At 31.0% G+C, this 20,493-nt stretch overlaps 1 protein-coding gene across 1 annotated transcript; it reads right to left on the bottom strand.

Moving 5' to 3' along the window:
• Positions 1-5,108: 5,108 nt before the first annotated feature.
• LOC132715561 (guanylate-binding protein 3-like) lies at positions 5,109-10,356 on the bottom strand. Its single transcript, XM_060698572.1, has 4 exons — positions 10,313-10,356; positions 9,833-10,026; positions 5,869-5,996; positions 5,109-5,231 (listed from the first exon to the last, which is right to left on the bottom strand). Exons 1-4 carry the CDS (start codon positions 10,330-10,332, stop codon positions 5,109-5,111), a joined length of 465 nt encoding a protein of 154 aa, XP_060554555.1. The 5' UTR covers positions 10,333-10,356.
• Positions 10,357-20,493: the final 10,137 nt, after the last annotated feature.

The following is a 20,493-nucleotide window of genomic DNA, read 5'->3' as shown; positions in this document are numbered from 1 at the left end:
ATTTCATTTTATTCAGTTCTGTTCATTGCTTTTTTCGTTAAGGGCTCACGCATTCTTTTACACAGGGACCATACGCCGCTTTTTATGGAATGGCCCTACTGTGTCACATTGAAGATTCCATGACAACCGCCGTATGAACACATCTGCAGGTGTTTCTTAATTCAAAGTTTCAACATTTTCATGTTTAAATGTTGAATTCTTCTTAAGCCAGTGCTAGGAGGCGTGGACGGTTACTTGCCGTTCCAGTACCGTCCATGAACAGGATTAAATAAAACCGAGCCTGCAACATTGCAACTCCGTCGTATTGGGCTTTGTTAATGGATTCTATTTTTCTTATTGTTTTTGGAAACGAATTCATATTATGAAAAACACTTAAATTTACACTAGACAAAAGAGCACTAGAAGTTATATATATTTCATTCATTAGACCTCTTATTGAATATGCAGTCTGGATAAACTGTACACAATATGAAAAACTTGAGCTTGATAAAATTCAACACGAAACCGCCCGTATAGTTTTCAACTAAACTTGTATATCTTCGAGAACTTCAAAGAAAAATACTTTAGGAATCCATCGAGAGCAAAAGTCAGAATAACAAACTTATTTTGTTTTACAAAATGAGAAATGGTCTCACACCAGATTATTTCAGTTGGAGAAACGTCCAGGTAGGACGAGAAGTTTGATATGTCATAAACATTTCAGCGGCAAATGTTATCGTAAAAACATGAGGACTGAATTGCTGAAAGGGAAACTGTGAGATGACCTGCTTCTGGTTATTTGCCAACACTTTTTCAGGTATGTATAATAAATCTATAATTTTCAAATGTACATATATCCAGAGAGAGGTTTTATTATTCTTTTCATTGAATTTCTAACAGTTACAATTTATTTATCATTTAATGATTAACCTGGCCGTGCTCTGTCTTTGCCCTGCCCTGATTTTGTTAGGGGTCCGCCTGGGCTCCTTGCCACTGGTTCTTGTTGCTGGATCATATGGGGGTTGCGTTCATTGAACGCCGCCTTTCCTTGTTGATCTTGTTTATCATATATTATTTGAGAGACATAGTGCTTTTTGTTTATCCACATGACTAAACTTCGCATTATTGTATCTGTTCTTTTAATAGACGGTGAATTGTATAACTTATTTGCCAATCAAACATTCAATGATCATCTACTGAGGCATTGTTAAATTTTTTCTTGGTTGGTATGAATTGAAATAATAATTCGTGTTTGGGAAAATGCCCAGGCTACCCAGTGTTACTTTGAGTGAATTTTACAATTGCCCTTATCAATATTTAAAAGGGCCTGAGTTCCTAATGAGTCTTCTCTAAATGCTGCTATTTTTAAAGAACATGTGATTGGTAATAATCTGGTAATAATCTTATAAGTTGTAGGTGTTGAAGCTGACATGCATTAATTGCTGCTATCCATGAACATGTCTATGTCAAAAGATGGGTAAGCTGTTTAAAAAATTTTTAACATTCTTTTCTCGTTAGTCGGAATACAATAATTATATAAATGTCGTCTTGAACATTATTTCAGTTGATCATCATAAAATTAGATTCAAGCAGGCAATAAAACTACATTGTAATTAATGCATTGACATTTAATGATTTATAACATGAAATATTTTTTTCTTGAATAAATATGTAATTTTTTTTTTTATTTTAATTTATGGTACTTAATCTCCCTACAAAGAAACTAAACGAATTGTCCAGTATTTTTGCTTGGATCAAACTTTACCTGCAAGTTGGCAATTGAAATGAAAGGGAAAGTAACACGTTTTTATGAGTCAGGTATGCACATAAAAGTTGTATTGTCAAGAGATATATGCACGTATTATTGACAAAATAATTTCCCTATTGCCGACTTTATAAGAAATGCTGAAAGTAGAAAATAGGAAAGCTGCTTTGTACATGTAAATTGTTTGATATTTATATTTTATGGTTTCAAATGTACAATATTATTGCTCTGCGCCCACAGGCGCGCAGCTATTTGTGTTTACTTTTTTTGTCCATGGACCCGATTTTTATCAATTAATCCCTTCGATTTACAGTTAAAAAATAAATTCGGAAGCACTTTTTCCTTTCGATTTCTATTATGTAAAGTCATATATTGATCTCGCCTTCGCATGATTTGCAGCATGTCATATTAATGAATGAGAACGGGAACAATGCTATAAATAGATATGACCTTAACATTGAGAAAGTCCGAAAATCTATTTATAGAAGTAGTTCAATTAACCGCTATGGTAATTGTACGAACTGGAGAGTTTTGCAGGATGAAATGCAAACATATTCAACCATAAATTGCGCCCTTTATAACTTATCGAAAAAAAATAAAGTAAATTAAGAGCTCCCCTGATTATTTAAATCGGCCCTGGTGTCCCGAATATTTGCTATTAGAAGTTGATTCCTTTTTGTTTGAAGGCAATCGGTTTTATGGTGGTTTGAGTGGAATGTTGATTTGCCGAATACTGCGACATGTATTTTAACAACAGAAACTTTCGTTGAGGTGTTATGGGTTTATTGATAGGAATTTAAACACACTGGCGGGTCAGACGAGGATTTGTAAGCAATTCAACAAAATAGTAGATTCATCTCCCACTAAATCAATTAACAATAGCTTTTTTATTTATAATCTATGTCAAGTAGCTTTTATATCTTTAATTGACTCGCATAAACATCATGGCATACTTAAAATACAGGTAACAGTCTTCCATTGATAAATAATGTTTCAATATATCAACATGCCATGCAAATTTATGCATGATTTTAAATGTACCATTATTTTTGTTAACGCGTGTAACACAAAAAATCCTGAATGTCGTCTTTTAGTAATTCATCCCAAATTTTTCATTCCAGTGTGTGTTTTTCTTTCAGTATTTATCTGAAACTTAAAATATTGCTACAGTAACTGTATCTTAAGTCCAAGACATCAAAAGAAACCATTTTTCTTAATTTGATAGAAAAATGCCTATTATATTACAATATTAGCCTCTTTTGTTACTGTTTTTATATGCTGTTTGTATATTTGTTACAATTATAATAAAAAAACAGACTTTATTCAATTTGACTAGTGTTTTGTATGTTACAAAGTAAATACATTTAATATTTTTATTTTTAGCAAGCCGACCAAACATCATGATGAACAATGTCTTTCCTCCGCCCATTCATCTATGATATACACGTACAGTTCTTGTAAAATCCAATTAACCATTGAAAAGTTTAAAATAATATCATCAGATGTCTACTAGTTCATCTTCACTTGCTCCATTCCTTGCTTGGACGCCATTTGATGCTTTGTATCAATGCCTTTCTTTTTCAACATGATATACCATTTGGTGCGAAACATGTAACGGACATTTTGTAAAATAAAGTCGATTAGGCTTATTAACATGTGGATATTTCCTACAATGATTAGTTCTTGATATTTGTAGAGAGTGAGTAGCATTATGGGTGAAAAAGAAAATGTACATGCTTTGATATTTTTTATCATCTATTATTACTGACTACAGTAGTGACACAACAGAACAATGTTGCACTACTGTCATGTCACGTTACATTTACAAGTCTTGTAAGTCTTGTTTGTATTGGCATTACTTTCCTTACCAGGTAGGCATCAGTGAAAGCATTGTTTAAATTTAATATCTGGCCCCTCTGTCATGGATAGTGCATACGATAAGTATAATTATGCAAATTTAAATAATTTACAAAACATCCGGAATAGTGTACACTAGTCCTTAATTTAAAAAGAAAATGACATGTGCGCAGAAAAGATTTGGTAAGGTATCTGTAATGAGCGCATTTCTTTTGCGGGGAGCTTCTTACTTGCTGCATTGCTGCAACATTTGTACTTGTATGAATGGTTGTTAGTGGTTACCATGAACTTAGCTATAACAGTATTACAGATATTAATAGCATAATTGAAAGTAAAATGATAGAAACTATATTTTGCTGTTAGTATATTGTGAAAAAAACAGTGTTGTGCAAATTTGGACAATTGTCTAAGACAGGTACTTATATGTCTACTTATTATTTTTTAAAGATTTAACAACAATGTTCAGTTAGTAAACAATTGGGCATCAATGCTCTTTAGGGTTTAATTATTTCATGTTTTTTTATCACATGACCATTTAAGGAAGATATAGAGGTAATAACCATGTTAATAACCTCATATATTTCCCAGATATTGACGACCTGCATACCATAAAACACTGCCACAGTAAGTCATGCATACTAAACAGTGGCTATCAAACCCATACAGAATCAATTTTGTTAGGGTTATAGACTTGTGTTTATTTACCAATATTGAATTTACAAATTTGAAGATATTGATATGCTTCATTAATGACACTTCAGTGTACATCAGCTTAAAAGTATTTATAATACAAAGAATAAAATACAAACATGTACATTATATAGAATTTATTTCACCAGCAAAATATCAGTTTCAATTACATACATAAAATATCATAACATTTTGTCAGTTATTTTGGAAGTTAAGTCAGTTGTTTTTGATGTATTTCAGACGCAGAAACAGGTGTTTCTTGAATGATGTTAACGTATATCTAGGGAATATATACATGTATTGTAAAGTTTAAATTTCAATATTGTTTTATATTATCGTAAAACACTTCATCACACCATATTAAGTATTCTGATGTGTTTATTTGCAGGCATTTTAGCAAATGGTATGGAAGACGAACATATTTTTGTTGTCACGAGCAGGTATACAAGGGGAACCCACCCCATACATGCTGTGGAACATTGTTCCTTAGTTTTGTCAAATTGCAATGACATGAGTTTGTAAACTACTTATCATAATTATATGAAGTACATAGCTGTCTTATAATTCTACATACGGCTTGTGTGGCAAAGATGGAAAAAATACTAAGAAAACGTAAAAAGATAACCCTTGAGCAATATATTGCCCTTTTAATTGCAGCGGCATACAATGTACTTGTACCATTTGTGTTGAGAAATGAGTGCATTACATATGTTCCTAAAAGGGTACAATTGAAGTACAAAATTTCCAAAAGTAAAGAATACATGATTTGATATTATTTGACAGGAAAACTATTTTCAAATTACAATAGTTAAGTAACTCAGAAAGGATACGTTAACTTTTCGATTGTATCTTGGTTGAATGCTGTCATCATATTGTAAACAAGCGTACTGCTTATTAATGTAGATATGATGACGATCTTGTTATCATGATCTTGACTGCCCTTCAATAGAAAGTGGTCATGCATATCAAAATTAAGTGGGATATGTAATCAATGTTACTACAAAAAGTATCGAATTAACGAGATTATTTTAATTTTGAAGATACAAAGGTTATAACATGTCGTTTGATAAATACCTAGTGCAGGATATTGTTTGTTTCTACATGCTAACGTGGATAATTGTGCTTGTATTTTATCATGAAACATAGATGATGTTCTCTAGATATGGTCGATTTAGCAGAATATACCGGGATCATTGTCCAAATATTATACAAAGAAAAAATAACAACAAAAGGCAAATAATGCTTTCATAAAACGTCATTTTGACTCTGTGCTTTGCTTTTTTTTTATTCTTAGCAAAACTTTTAAAGTGTGGAAGAGTACATGGTTGACATTTTAAGCAATTTAGTTTAATTTTACTTTGTTATTATCATCATATTCTAATTGAATAAAAATAACGTTATCCAAACTATCTAAACACTTGTTTAATATAACAATGTCATCATACGATGTTACACGAATTTAATTTTAAATCTAATTGACAACTAGTGAAACATAATTGAAACCATTATTGCTACATAGTTATGAAAGCAAGGAGAAATTATCGGCACAAATTCTTAAAAACTTCATATGTTTTTACCTTTTCAGCATCCCCTAATCCCTCAGTATCTAAAAGAAGCAACACTTGGGCCTTCTGTGTTGGATGTTCTCTACACCATGCCCATATTCCTTTTGTTTTCGATTGGACTGCTTTTCCAAGTGCAAAACCTGAATTTTAAATGAATAGTTTCCGTTAAAATGTATTTATATTTCATAGTGATTGTTAATAAAACTCAATAAAATCATAAAATGTGTCAATACAAATACGCCCGTTAAACTACAAATTCACACATACAAAATCGTCACACTTGTAAAAATAATACGAACATGTCCGACATCAGGCATGAATATGCCACAAATGTTTTTCTTTTAATTTACATATCCCACTTTGAAACGACTGTAGTCCAAAGACAGTTTTTGCAGTCAGCTTATTGTTTGCTCAAATTTATTCTCATGTTTGTACTTCAAAGTATCTTTGTCCGAAGAAAGCTACAATGATGTTGTAACATTTATGCCAATAAATTAGTAAATTGTTTTGTTTCAAATAAGTTAGGACTTTTTATACAGACTTTTGAAGGTTCCATAACTGTCGTGTGTACACATCTGCAGATATCTCTGTATTTTCAGAGTTATTTTCCGGACAATGATCAAAGTGTAAAAATGAACAAAGAGCAATAACTCCAAAATCAATCAAAGACAAGTAACTATTATTTTTACTACACTTCTACTTAATGAGATCTATCTACCTACAAAGTTTCCTATTAATACACTTTGTGATTTTAGAGTTATGTCCCGGACAAAGTTCAAAGTGTAAAAAAACAAAGGTCAAAGTGTAAAAAAACAAAGGTCAATAACTAAAAAAATAGGTAAGGCAGAGTTTCTGTTCTTTTGAACTGAACATTTACTCAGTGAGATCTATATGCTTACAAAGTTTTAAGTTGATGCCTTTTAAAATTCTCAAGTTAAGTCCAAAGGACAAAGTTAAAAGTGTAAAACTGAAAAAAAAGCAATTTCTCCAAATTAAGGGAATGCAGAGTTATGTTTCTTTTGCACTGCACTTTTACCCAAGAAGATCTATCTACCTACAAAGTTTTCTGTTGATATCTCTTGTAGTTTCAGAGTTGTGTCCCAGACAAAGTTCAAAGTGTAAAAATAAACATAAGGCAAGGCAGAGTCACGGTTGTTTTGAACTGCGTTTTTACTGAATGATATATATCTACCTTCACAGATTCTTAATGCCCTTATGTTTTAGAGTTATGTCCCGGACAAAGTACAAAGTGTAAAAATAAATAAAGGACAAAATAAGGCAAGGCATAGTTACGGTGTTGTTGTCTTTTTGCATTGCACTTCTACTCAGTGAGATATATCTACCTACAAAGTATTTTTTTTGTTAATACACCTTGTCGTGTTAGAGTTATGTCCCGTCATAGTTCAAAGTGTACAAATAAACAAAGGGCAATATCTCCAAAATAAGGCAAGGCAGAGTTACGGTTCTTTTGCACTGCACTTCAACTCAATGAGATATATTTTTCTACCTACAAAGTTTCTTGTTAAAACCCTTTGTCGTTTTAGAGTTATGTCCCGGACAAAGTTCAAAGTGTAAAATTGATCAATGGGAAACAACGCCAAAATAAGGCCACTCCGTTCTTATTTCGATTTTTCACTACAATATGATTCACAATTTTGTTCCTCCTTCAAGATTTCAGTTTAATAGTTATTAGAATGAGTCTCTTGTAAAATGTATAAAGAACAAGAGTAAGAGTCTAACCATTCAAGGGCTGTTTTTTTCCCGTTTATTTCAAAATCTTAAATCTAACATTAAAAAAGGAAAGCATAGGCTCCATTGACTTTGTAAAAGAATATACCTCACAATGTGCGTTAAATTCATACTTAAATGAATTAATGTTAATTTTTACACCTGCTTAATAGGCATGAAAATATAACGCCAAATTTGAAAAAAAATAGTTTTGATAAAAGAAAGGCATCAACACGATTTGTGAGAGTTGACAGCTTATAATCTTTTTATTATCATTCAAACTACTCAAGTTCATAATTATGGCAAATACATAGAGTCTTACCCAAACACTATAACATAAGAAACAAGGCCATGATGGCTCTTAGTCGCTCACCAGAAACAACAGTTTTTCAGTGTTAGAAATTATTTTTAAAATAAACTTGCCCAAAGGCAAGTCAAGCTGAACTTTAACTTGCCCATCTACCTATATACTTTCACAACACTGATTTGTTTCTTTATAATAAGCCAGGATGGCACTTTATCACTCATCTGACTCACCACTCATTGTTCACTTTAAAAACTGAAATATTTTGTCCTAATATTTAAGAAAGGCTTTGTTAAAAAATATATATGTTGCAAGTGTGTTCCTATGAGACAATATAGAACAAATTCAGGAAAAATGACCAACAGAGCAGGGTTAATTTTGATAGGACATTTTTTCATAACTTTTGTGAATAAATATACAAAATGTCACTTTCAAAATAGATGTTTAAAGTTATTTCTATTTTTAGCTCTTGAGACCCCTGAAAGGGGACAATCAAAATAAAATGAGCAAATTTGATAAAAGACTCCCTAAAAATGCTAGAGACAATTTTTGGTGATCATCTATCATTTAATTTAGTAATAAAAGATGTTTAAAAATTTGTTCTATTTTTAGATCTGTTGACCCCTTAAAAGGGCCAACAGAAATGACATGAGCTAATTTAAATGTGACTGTCAAAAGGGTGCATCAGATCAAATTTGAAGTAAATCTGTCCATCTGTTTCAGAGAAGAAGACGATTGTTGACGCATGACGACGGACGCCCGAGCATCGCCGGTTGATACTAATAGCTCACCCTGAACCTTCGGTTCTGGTAAGCTAATAAAAGTGATAAAAAAGAACAAAAAAAAACCCCACTTACTTCATTTAGTATTATTGATTTTCGGCATGGTGAATTAAATTTGAAAAATATTTTCCGGTGGCATACAAACTGCACTTTACATATAATCAAGTTATAATTCGGTTTGGTTTGAAAATGCTACCAATGCGAAAAGTTTGTTGTGATTATATATGTCCTTTAGTTGAAGTTATCAATATTAAACTTTGAAACCGACGGGTCATGAAATGTGTGACGTTTTCTTATGAATATATTTTACGCTTAATTTATTCTTCTTTTGTGACACGTTACAATTTGGTTTTTGGTTTAATGATATAAAGGTTTACAACGATAGATTTAAATGTATCATAAATTCGTACAACTTTGCCACATCTGTTTGAGGAATTTATTCGTATTTTTGTACACGTGTTATAAGTGCGTAAATATCAAATTTGAGGTTCAGCAGACGCAAAAAATATGATAAACAAGATCAACAAGGAAAGCGGCGTTCAATGAACGCAACCCCCATATGACCCAGCAACAAGAACCAATGGCAAGGAGCCCAGGCGGACCCCAAACAAAAACAGGACAGGGCAAAGACAGGTTAATCATTAAATAATAAATAATTTGTAACTGTAACTGATTGTAACTGATTTGAACCCTATAAGCTATGGGTAAACAATGATATGCCTATACATTTCTGGAATTTCTATACACTTTTAAACAAAGATTTTCTCTTTTTTAATTACAAAAACCATTACAATTTCTGTTGCAATCATACCTTGTCACTTTTGTCCTGAGAGTAAAGACCAACAAGGCTTCCGATAGTATCATTTTCTATCTATGTAATTTTCCCCCTTTTTTAAAAAAAAAATATTTACCCATCTATCGCAGTTGGTCTTTGATATTCTGTTGTCTCTTATAAAACTTTTCTACACTGGATCTCAATTTCTTGATTTTAGCATTAATTGCAGTACACTGCGTATACTGTTTATGCATAATAATTGTAGTCTACACTAATTTCTAACTCCTGAAAATATACAGTCTGCAATATTATATATATTCTATATAATCCATCATTTGCTTAACCTCATGTTTTATCAATTAAAAGGAAATAAACGTATAAAACTACCTTCTGTTTCGCCTGCTAAACGGTTCATAAGGTACGACTTTCCAGTTCTGTATAGTCCCGCTATAGCAACCACATTCACCGCAGACGTAATTTGTTTTATCTGATTTGCAGTTTCCAGTACAATTGTTAAAAACCCATCTTTGTCAGTCTCTATAAGACACTGTGGCCTTTGAAATATATCTAATCCCTTGTATCTGAATACAAAAATTACAAAATATTTTGCCTTAAGTATTTCATTCTTACATACTTGTTCTTTTTTGTAAATCAATTTGTTTGATCTTTTAAGAATGCCAATTTTTATTGAGGAATAAGATCAACATAAAAAACTAATGTCCAAGATCAACATCCAAAAACTAATGTCATTACCGTAGAATGAACCTGAATAGAATAAGTTTTAACTAACCCAAACTGTAGTGTATTTATATTTTTTTTAAAATGTCTGATATCTAACTTGTATCTATTAAAAATAAAAGATCTCACATTTCGGAAACGTCTGACATCGTTTTATTCGCTAGCACTTGCAAAGTCTGGAACGCAATAAAAAAGAATTTATCACCGAAAAACAAAATATATTTTGATATTGCGATGATTGTACTAGTACACATTAATTCATTATGGAATTATATTACCATTAACAACAGAAGTAAACATATGAATTCGTCACTATAATGTATGGTGTTCCGTTTGGACAATCGTGATTTTTATTTCGTCCTTACCCGCGATGCATGATAGGACGATGTTAAAAACGCGATGGTAAGATGACACGATGATAAAAACACGATGGTGTGATGGTGAAAACACGATGGTACGGTAATGAAATCGCGGTGTCGCATCGCGTTTTCACCATCATACCATCGCGTCATCGTGTTTACACCATCGTACCATCACGTTTCCACCATCGTGCCATCGCGTTTTCCACATCGTTCCATCGCACAATGTAAAAAAGAAATAATAATAGACAAGATTCCGTTAGTAAAAAGCCCGAAAAAAAACATTTTTAAGAGAACCTCAAAGCATTGATATTTAAGATAGAGCTGGCATACTTTCAAAATACGCAAACAATAGATAAAAGCGGAATTCCTAAAGAACACAAAAACTGCAAAATCAAAAATATTTTATTCACGATTCGTTAGATCATGGATCGTTGTGGTGTAGGGAAGCTACTGCTTACGCCCCCTAGCAGCGGATTAACCAGAACTTAACATTTAATATATATATATTATATTTTATTTCATAAGACTCTCTGAAACCAAACATCTCTCTAGCGACCTTTAGACAAACTCACAGCTATTGAAGGTTTTTTTTTTTTTTAAAAATACATAGCTTGTACACAGGTACAAGAGGGACATGATGACCCTTATATCGCTAAAACTGAAAATATATGTACTTGATGAAAAGGGGACAAATAATATTGTAAAATATAACAAAAGCCGATATAAAATCTAAATCTTTAACTGATAACACAAAGTTCATATTTTTGTCTTAAATAGTGCATTTGTAAAACGTAACTGGTTGCTATCGCTACGGGAAAACAATACTTACTAAATAGACTATTTTTGGTCGAATTCAAAGAAAACGCAGAAGGAAACTGATGAGGATTCAGCTTCCAGTCCTAAACCACCGAAACAACTGAAAGGGTAAAAAGTGATCAACAAGTTTGGCAACAGACACTTGAGAAGTCATCTTAAAATAACAGACAATACTGAGCTAAACCGCAGAAAGTCTGAAGGTGATAAATGAAATCCCAGCAAGGATCTAACTTTTAATATCGATGAACAACTATTTTTTTGAAAATTTACCCTTGAATATAAGAGGAATTACAATATTTCATTCATCCTATATGAAAAAACAAGACATAGGTAGAGGAATTTTAAGTGAAATAGAAAAAATAAAATAAGAGCAAAATATAATAATGAAATATTGCAAAACAAATATAATGGAACTTTTAAATAGTGGATGAAGTACTTATACGATTGCAAGCTAAGTGAATTAATAAAGGTGAAAACCCAACTAGTTATAATCTGGAAAATAGAAACTTTGTCTCCAAAGTTATGAATTCGCTTAAAATGTCAAAGGGGGAATTCTAAATACACAAGAGAGAATTTTTAAAAAAACAAAGAATCTTTATGAAAGGTTAGATAGGTTTAGAAGCTGGATCAAGTTATTTTATACTAATACATAGAGGATATTGAATGAGTGTAGTTTAATACTAAATTTATTGAACGAGTTGAATAAATTACATTTATTACACTCCTCCGCCGCGGTTTATGTGATAAAGAATCATTTGTCATTACAAATTGTCACATGTCAGACTGGTTCAAACTTCAAAGAAGTTGACGTCAAGGTAATGCCCTATCGCCGTACCTGTTCATCATTTGTAGTGAGGTACTGTCAATATTGTTAAGAAAAATACCAAGATAACAAAGGTGTTATAATGAACAAGAAAGAGTATCACGATTTCAAGATTTCACAGTATGCTGACGCTACTAGTATATTTTATATGGCTAAAACATTAATGAATACCATGGAAGTTTAGAAATTCTATGTAGATGTATAAGGCATTAATTAATATGGAAAAATACACAAAGCAGTCTTGTTTGGTACCTACAGAAAAAGCCAGGTAGTTTTTTGTCCTGATTACACTCTAGATTGGAACACTGAAAATTTTAAAGTATTTGGTATTTAATTTTCAACAAAATTTAAACTCATTGTAGATTTAAACTTTGATATAAAAATTGAGGAATTATACATATTATTTGCTTCATGGTCTAAAAGACTGATCTTTATTATATACTTATAAATGAAATATTGAGAAATATTGATGAAATAAAATGCGTATTTTCATTTTCCGATTTTTCACTGAAAAAAATTTATTTTTCACTGCAGTGAAACATATTTTCCGTATTTTCACTGGTGTATTGCCGGACTTCTTTCTTTTAAATTTTGCCAGTGCACAAAATTTAAGGGAAAGTCTTTCAAAATGTATTGTCAAAGAAGAGAAAATGTATATAATAAACAGAAAATTCAAGTTTTTTCTATAAATACATGATTTATTTTCATCTTGTGGCATGAAAATTACCATATTTCACTTGTGGCTACCGCCACTCATGAACTATTTATTTTCATACCACTCGATAAAAATAAATCATGTATTTATAGAAAAAACTTGAATATCCTCTATATCTATTAGGAAAATAAGTTCTTATAAAGTCTTTGGCCTTGGCAAAACTAAACCATCTTTTTTAAGCATTCCTAACCCACCTACTGAAAACAATTAATAAAATACAAAGTTTATATTATAATTTTTTATGGAATGATGGCATAGATAAAGTTAAAAGAAATGTTATTACATAAATTTATAAGTTCGGTTGTCTTAAAATGGTAGACTTGAATTGTTTTTATGAATAGTTTAAAATTGGCCTGGAAAAGACGTATTGTTTATATTGACAATAAATATAGCCAGCTAGTAGAAGGTACTTTGCCTTGTATACATAATATTTTTAAGAATGGGACAGATCTTATTAAAAACAAAACTCAGTTGTAATAACAATTCTTTTTGGAAAGATGTAAGTTATATGTGTCTTTGTATGAAATCTTAGCCAACAATAAATATCTTTATTCCATTAATTAATGGTACAACCCTGACATAAAAGTTGGAAATTCTAGTGTTAATCGAACAAGATGGATTAATGGGCAAGTAAGACATCTAGACCCCTTGACTTCTCGACCCCTTACGATATTAAGATGACTTCTAGACCCCTTGACACTTAGACCCCTTTTAACATGACTTTTCGACCCCTAGTGTGTAAGACATTTCGACCCCTATCTCAATTTTTGTACTTTAAATCACAGATACTTCGAGAAATAATTTAAAGTTAACAGCAAATATTTAAAAAAAAAAATAAAAAAATTCATAAATAGTATCCGATTAAATATTGAAAACCTAAGGTAAAACAATAATCTTATATTGTTTTTTTATTCATTTATGTTATAATGTTACATAGAATTGTAGGATGGCTACATACCAGCTATTATATATAATTTATGTTAATATAAAATGATTGGGCGTGATATATCAGATTAGACCACTGACTAAAAGTGAAGGAATTATGATAATGATTATAATGAAAATGCGCGATTTTGTGCATTGCGTATTTATTCATATCTACAAGTTTGTAAAGATTTAGTTTATTTTTATATGACAAACACTTACATGTTATATTGGGGATGAATTATTTTACATGAAGAAGAAGAACGTTTATTTCACTTAAACTACAAATTTCTCGTGATTAACATATATACAAGCATACATATATAATGACATGAAAAATACAATGACATGAAAGTAAACATAATAATTATATTGGATGGACGAAACAAAAATGAGATGACACAAATATTTACATGTGTATATATTCAATTGACTTGTCAAAGTAGCAATGATCTCATTTTATGGTATTTACATTATGAATTAATTAAAAAACAACATACCAGTCAATCAATAAATGGTTGTTATTTTAAAGCGATCTTCATGTTTTCGATTAATTTTAATTTAAAAAACGTATTTCGAAAATTACATGTACTATATTTTACAACTTTAATGTAAATTATAATATTTAGAAATTGCAGTTATATTGACAAAAATGATATAGTCTCATCTAGTTCTTATATAATTTGTAACATTAAAAAATAAGTTAATCTCCAAAATGTTTTATAACATCTCAAATTTCATATACGCATTTTTTCTCATAAATTGAGTGAAATATTGCCATAATAAGCTTCCAAAGCAATATTTTCGACAACAACAAGTTAAGAAATTATTTGATATCTTTAAGTCGATACATGTTCCTCTTAATCATATTATCTAAATGGTGTGAAAACGCGTGCCCAATAAACATCAGCCACGTGTCACTGGTAATTTAATTATCAGTACTTAACACCCTGCCAATCACCAAATTGTTGTTGTTGTGCCAAAGAAACAGTAGTTGCATGCATTCGATTTTAACGGGGTTTTCTGATTGGGAAAGGAATTGTTATACGTTACATTCAATTTAATTATTTTATTAAGATATATAAACATATTACATATTTTATAGGCATACATTCAAAGGCGACGGACAGACACGATAAGAGTATGACCATTGATACATCGATTTCATGTATGCAATACCATAAAATTAAAATGTATCAAACACAAATGTCATATGAAAAATTAATGAAGACGGAAAAATATAGTCTAGCAAAAACACAACATTTGTTGATTCGATACACCCGTGAAAAATAAAGATGATCCCGTTTATTGTTGGTACATTAATACTGTACTGATATTAGTGATATTCTGATTTGCTTGTGACTTCAGTGCCAGATAAAGATTTGTTTTAAATTTTAACATTACTTATTGTTTGGCAATATTGACCTGCGTCTGTATTAGTTTCCGGAAATTTTTTTGTTACTTTTCGTAATTCGATACGATTTACTGTTTGATTTGTAACGATAGAAAAGTTCTCGATATAAAAAAAATATACTAACGTCCTCGAAAATATATTGTTATTTCATGTATAACAACAAACGTACATGTTGTTTTTTGTTATTTTTTCATTAAAATATAGTATTTAAAGAACCAATAAGCCTAAGATTTCATTGAAATAATGACAATATTTTCTTAGAAAAAGGTGCATTACAATAATACCATTAACCAATTTTTATACCTTCGGGAATTCTCTGTTAAATAAGCCCTTTATTGGTTGAAGTTTCAAGATCATTAACCTTGGTCTTCTCTCCTATGCAGTGAAATGTGGGGAAAAGCTAGTCTAATTCTAGCTTTTATGGCGTTTTTCTTACGAAACCCTCACATTTCTTACTATTATAGTAGAACTCGATTAATTATTATTCCTACATGTGTATTTTCTATATTGTATTAATTTGCATAATATTGATGTATGTACTATTCTTTGCACATGTTTAAGTATTGTTGGTTAAAACAATAAACAGAGGCCATACCTTATAGTATGGTATGGCCATTAAACACAATTTGATAGTTTGTTATTCCTCGCGTGGCTGTTCATAAATATAAGCTATGCCGAATAGCATCAGCGAACTTTATGCGCCGCCACGGGAGGTACAGGTTTTAGCCGTTCGTAGAGACGGCTGAACGGATAATAGCCCTACATAAAATCGTCTTGAACCAGTTAGCAATTACTAAGAAGCGTAGAAAGAGGAAGCAAAAATTTTACCCTCCTCCACCCCCTTCACCACAACAAAATTTTAAGGGTCTCAGTGTAACCCACATATTTCAGTGATTGTTAGAAAGATAGACAGTATTTACTTTTTTATACATGCAATACTTTCTGTAACACTTGTAATGTTAATGATTATGTAAGGGGGTGTTTTTCTTATGAACCCTTCGCATTTCTTACTATTATAGTAGAATTCGATTTATTATTAATTCTACATGTGTATTTTCTATATTGTATTAATTTGCATAATATTGATGTATGTCCTATTCTTTGCACATGTTTCAGTGCGTTTTTCTTACGAAACCCTCACATTTCTTACTATTATAGTAGAACTCGATTAATTATTATTCCTACATGTGTATTTTCTATATTGTATTAATTTGCATAATATTGATGTATGTACTATTCTTTGCACATGTTAAAGTATTGTTGGTTAAAACAATAAACAGAGGCCATACCTTATAGTATGGTATGGGCATTAAACACAATTTGATAGTTTGTTATTCCTCGCGTGGCTGTTCATAAAATATATTATACTTTCAGTTTAAATATGGTGCGTGTATTTCTATTCCTTATATAAAATACTTAACAAATAACGGCTCAATATGATTTCACTTATTATTCAGCATATCTTTTAGATTAAATATAATAACAAACTTGTAAACAAATTAACCTTTTTTCTATATTTACGTCTTTATGCAAATTATGTTATCGAAGTGAACATCTTCAAGTACATTATAGAATAAGGGGTCGAAATTTCCAGTCAATTTAAGGGGTCTAAGTGTCTTAGGGGTCTAAGTGTCATGGGTCGAGATGTCTTAGGGGTCGAGGCGTCAAGGGGTCGAGGTGTCAAGGGGTCTAGATGTCATAGACTCATTAATGGAGGTGTTCTATTCTTATGTGGCATAATCAGTCAGACAGGTGATTTTTATTCATTTAATGAATTAATGAAAGACATAGCATAAGAAGCAACATTTTAGAATAAAGGGGGTTATAAGAGCACTGAATGAGATTTGAGAAAGAATTCATACCAGAGATGCTATCTAAGGAATATAAGTATAATGTACATATTCCTAAAACTGTACCGGGCATAATTTTTCAAGATAAAAAAGGTTGCCAACAGATTTATAAAACTATTATTGGAACAGGACAATATCCTTATTCTCTTGTGAAATGGAAAAATGAATTAACAGATGTGGTAAAAACAGAATTATAGATTGATTCAATATATGAATTACCATATAAATTTACAAAGGACTCAAAATTTATCTGGTTCCAGAATACTTGTCACAAATTACTTTTTGAAAAAAAAAAATGTAAAAAACGATGTATGCACTTTTGTTAAACTGAGAGCGAACCTCTTTTACGTCTTTTCTATGACTATGAAATTGTTAAGAGAATATTATAAAATTATGTCAATGATAAATGTAATATTACGTGTGATGACTGGAATGTAACCGACATTCTTTAAACATATAAGGCATTCTATTGCAAATTTTAAAACTCAAATATATACCAGATAAACAATTGAAAAATACATAGCTAAACAGAATCATAATTATAAAATGTTTCAGAAATCATGGCAGAAATACATAAACCTTGCAACTTCTGAATAGTTTTTGTATATTAATGAAGGTAAAGTCTTTTGTATTGGACACCATAAAAATGGTTTATTATTTTTAAATCGAGAAGAGAAAAGTTTGTTTTTCCCTTTCTTTTAATGTATCATTATCCTACAACTTTGCGATTCACTTTGCGCACCGGGAGGTACCACCAAAAATCTAAAAGACATTCAAGTGTTTGAAAATATTTGGAATTTTAGATTTAATCTGAGATAGAAACCCTATTCAGTAGATTTCATCGAATCCTTTTTATATTCTCCTTATTTTCTTTCTTTAAAAGGCATATTTATCAACTAGGTACAATGTTCAAATACGTATTTACTTTTAACTAGGCATTTATTACCATATTATTTTAAGCTTTAGCGAAACACTCTAAATATCAAAGGAGGGGAGGGGAATGGAAAACAATTGTCAGATCCAACAATTTATTGAGAGAGTTTGTAGTTGGTTGACAAGTAAATTGCAAATCTTTTTTATCTTCTTTCCCCCTTTTCTCAAAATAACTGTACTTTATGAAAATCCTTAACTGATATAAAAATAAAAAATCTAAAAGGCATTCAAACAGTTCTTTTGAAAATATTTCTCCATTTCATCAGATAAACAGGCAATATTGATTTAAGTTATGTACAATTGATATAATTGATACAGGTTCAGTTAAAAGCATTGTATTTGTAGTGGTTAATATAGCTTCATTTGAAACAATTGTATTTGTACAGACTATAGAACTGTTTGCATAATTACAGTCAAACTTGTGACCAAAGCGTCACAAAGGAGAAATATCAGACAAGAGTTCTTTATCAAAAGCTCTATTCAGTTAAGCACTGGAGTGTTGTTTAAGGCAAACATTTGTCATGTAAAAGGATAATTAGTTTTGGCACAGTTTTCTCTGTTTATTGATTGTTAATACATTATATTGAACATAAAAATGTTACATGTTTGTACAAGAAAGAAAATAAAATGTTAATTTCAAAAAGTTACTAAAGAAGTCACTCTTTGCTATACAAAATAAGTATTGACAGCTAGTGAATGCAATGAAATTCAATGGTAGATTCACTCGTTGCTATGGAAAGTCAATGTTTGCTATGAAAGTCACTAGTTGCTTTTGAAATTTACAGTTTCCTATGAAAAGTCACTGGTTGCTTAGGAATGGCACTGGTTGTTAATGGTTGTTATGGAAATTCACTGGTTGCTATGAGGTGTCACATGTAAGGAAAAAAATATGTTCACACGATTTACATTCGAGTTCTATTATGTAAAGTCATATATTGGTCTCCCCTTCGGTGATTCGCAGCATGTCATAATAATGAATGAGAAAGAGAACAAAACTATAAATAGATATGACCTTAACATTGAGAAAGTCCAAAAAAATCTATTTATAGAAGTAGTTTAATTAACCGAGAGTTTTGCAAACATATTCAACCATAAATTGCACCCTTTATAACTTATCGAAAAAAAAGTAAAGTAAATTGATAGCTTCAATGATTATTTAAATCGACCCTGTTGTCCCGAATATTTGCTATTAGAAGTTGATTCCATTTTGTTTGAAAGCAATCGGTTCTATGGTGGTTTGAGTGGAATGTTGATTTGCCGAATACTGCGACATGTATTTTAACAACAGAAACTTTCGTCAAGGTGTTATGGGTTTATTGATAGGAGTGTATTCACACTGGTGGGTCGAACGAGGATTTTGAAGCAATTCAACAAAATAGTAGATTCATCTCCCAATAAATCAATTACCAATATCTCTTTATCTATAACCTATATCAAGTAGCTTTTATATCTTTGACTCGCATGAACATGATGTTAGTGAATTTCCTCATACCCTATGATACCTGTCTAAAATACAGGTAACAGTCTTCCATTGATAAATAATGTTTCATTATATCAACATGCCATGCAAATTTATTCATGATTTTAAATGCACCATAAAAAATCCTGAATTTGGTCTTTTAGAAATTCATCCCAAATTTTTCATTCTAGTGTGTGTTCTTCTTTCAGTATTTATCTGAGACTTAAAATATAGCTACTGTATCTTAAGTCCAAGGCATCAAAAGAAAACATGTTTCTTAATTTGATAGAAAAATGCCCCTTATATTACAATATTAGTCTCTTTTTGTGCCCCCACTTTAGTGGCGGGCATTTAGATTTACCCTTATCCGTCCCTCCGTCCGTTCTCCTTTGTGTCACACGTAACTCAAAAAGTATTTTACCTAGAGTCATGAAACTTTACAGGAATGTTGATCAGCATGTGTAGTTGTGCACCTGGGTATTTTCGTCTAGGTATTTTTAGTATATTTAGAGTTATTGCCCTTGACTTAGTAAAATTTTGCAATTTTCAACTTGTGTCGCATGTAACTCAAAAAGTATTTGACCTAGAGTCATGAAAATTTACAGGAATGTTGATCAGCATGTGTAGTTGTGCACCTGGGTATTTTCGTTTGGATTTATTTAGTATTTTTAGAGTAATTGCCCTTGACGTAGTAAAATTTTGCAATTTTCAACATGTGTCGCATGTAACTCAAAAAGTATTTGACCTAGAGTCATGAAACTTTACAGGAATGTTGATCAGCATGTGTAGTTTTTGTCTGGATTTATTTAGTATTTGTAGAGTTATTGCCTTTGATTTAGTAAAATTTTGCAAATTTCCACTTGTGTCGCATGTAACTAAAAAAGGATTTGACATAGAGTCATGAAACTTTACAGGAATATTGATCAGCATGCGTAGTTGTGCACCTCGGTATTTTCGTCTGGATTTATTTAGTATTTTTAGAGTTATTGCCCTTGACTTAGAAAACTTTTGCAA

The sequence above is a fragment of the Ruditapes philippinarum genome, unplaced genomic scaffold, assembly GCF_026571515.1.
Source record: "Ruditapes philippinarum isolate M1 unplaced genomic scaffold, ASM2657151v2 ctg1757_1_1_1_1, whole genome shotgun sequence".
In the NCBI taxonomy this organism is placed as follows: Eukaryota; Metazoa; Mollusca; class Bivalvia; order Venerida; family Veneridae; genus Ruditapes; species Ruditapes philippinarum.
The sequence above is the reverse complement of the archived record's forward strand: the minus strand, read 5'-3'. Positions and strand labels throughout refer to the sequence as shown.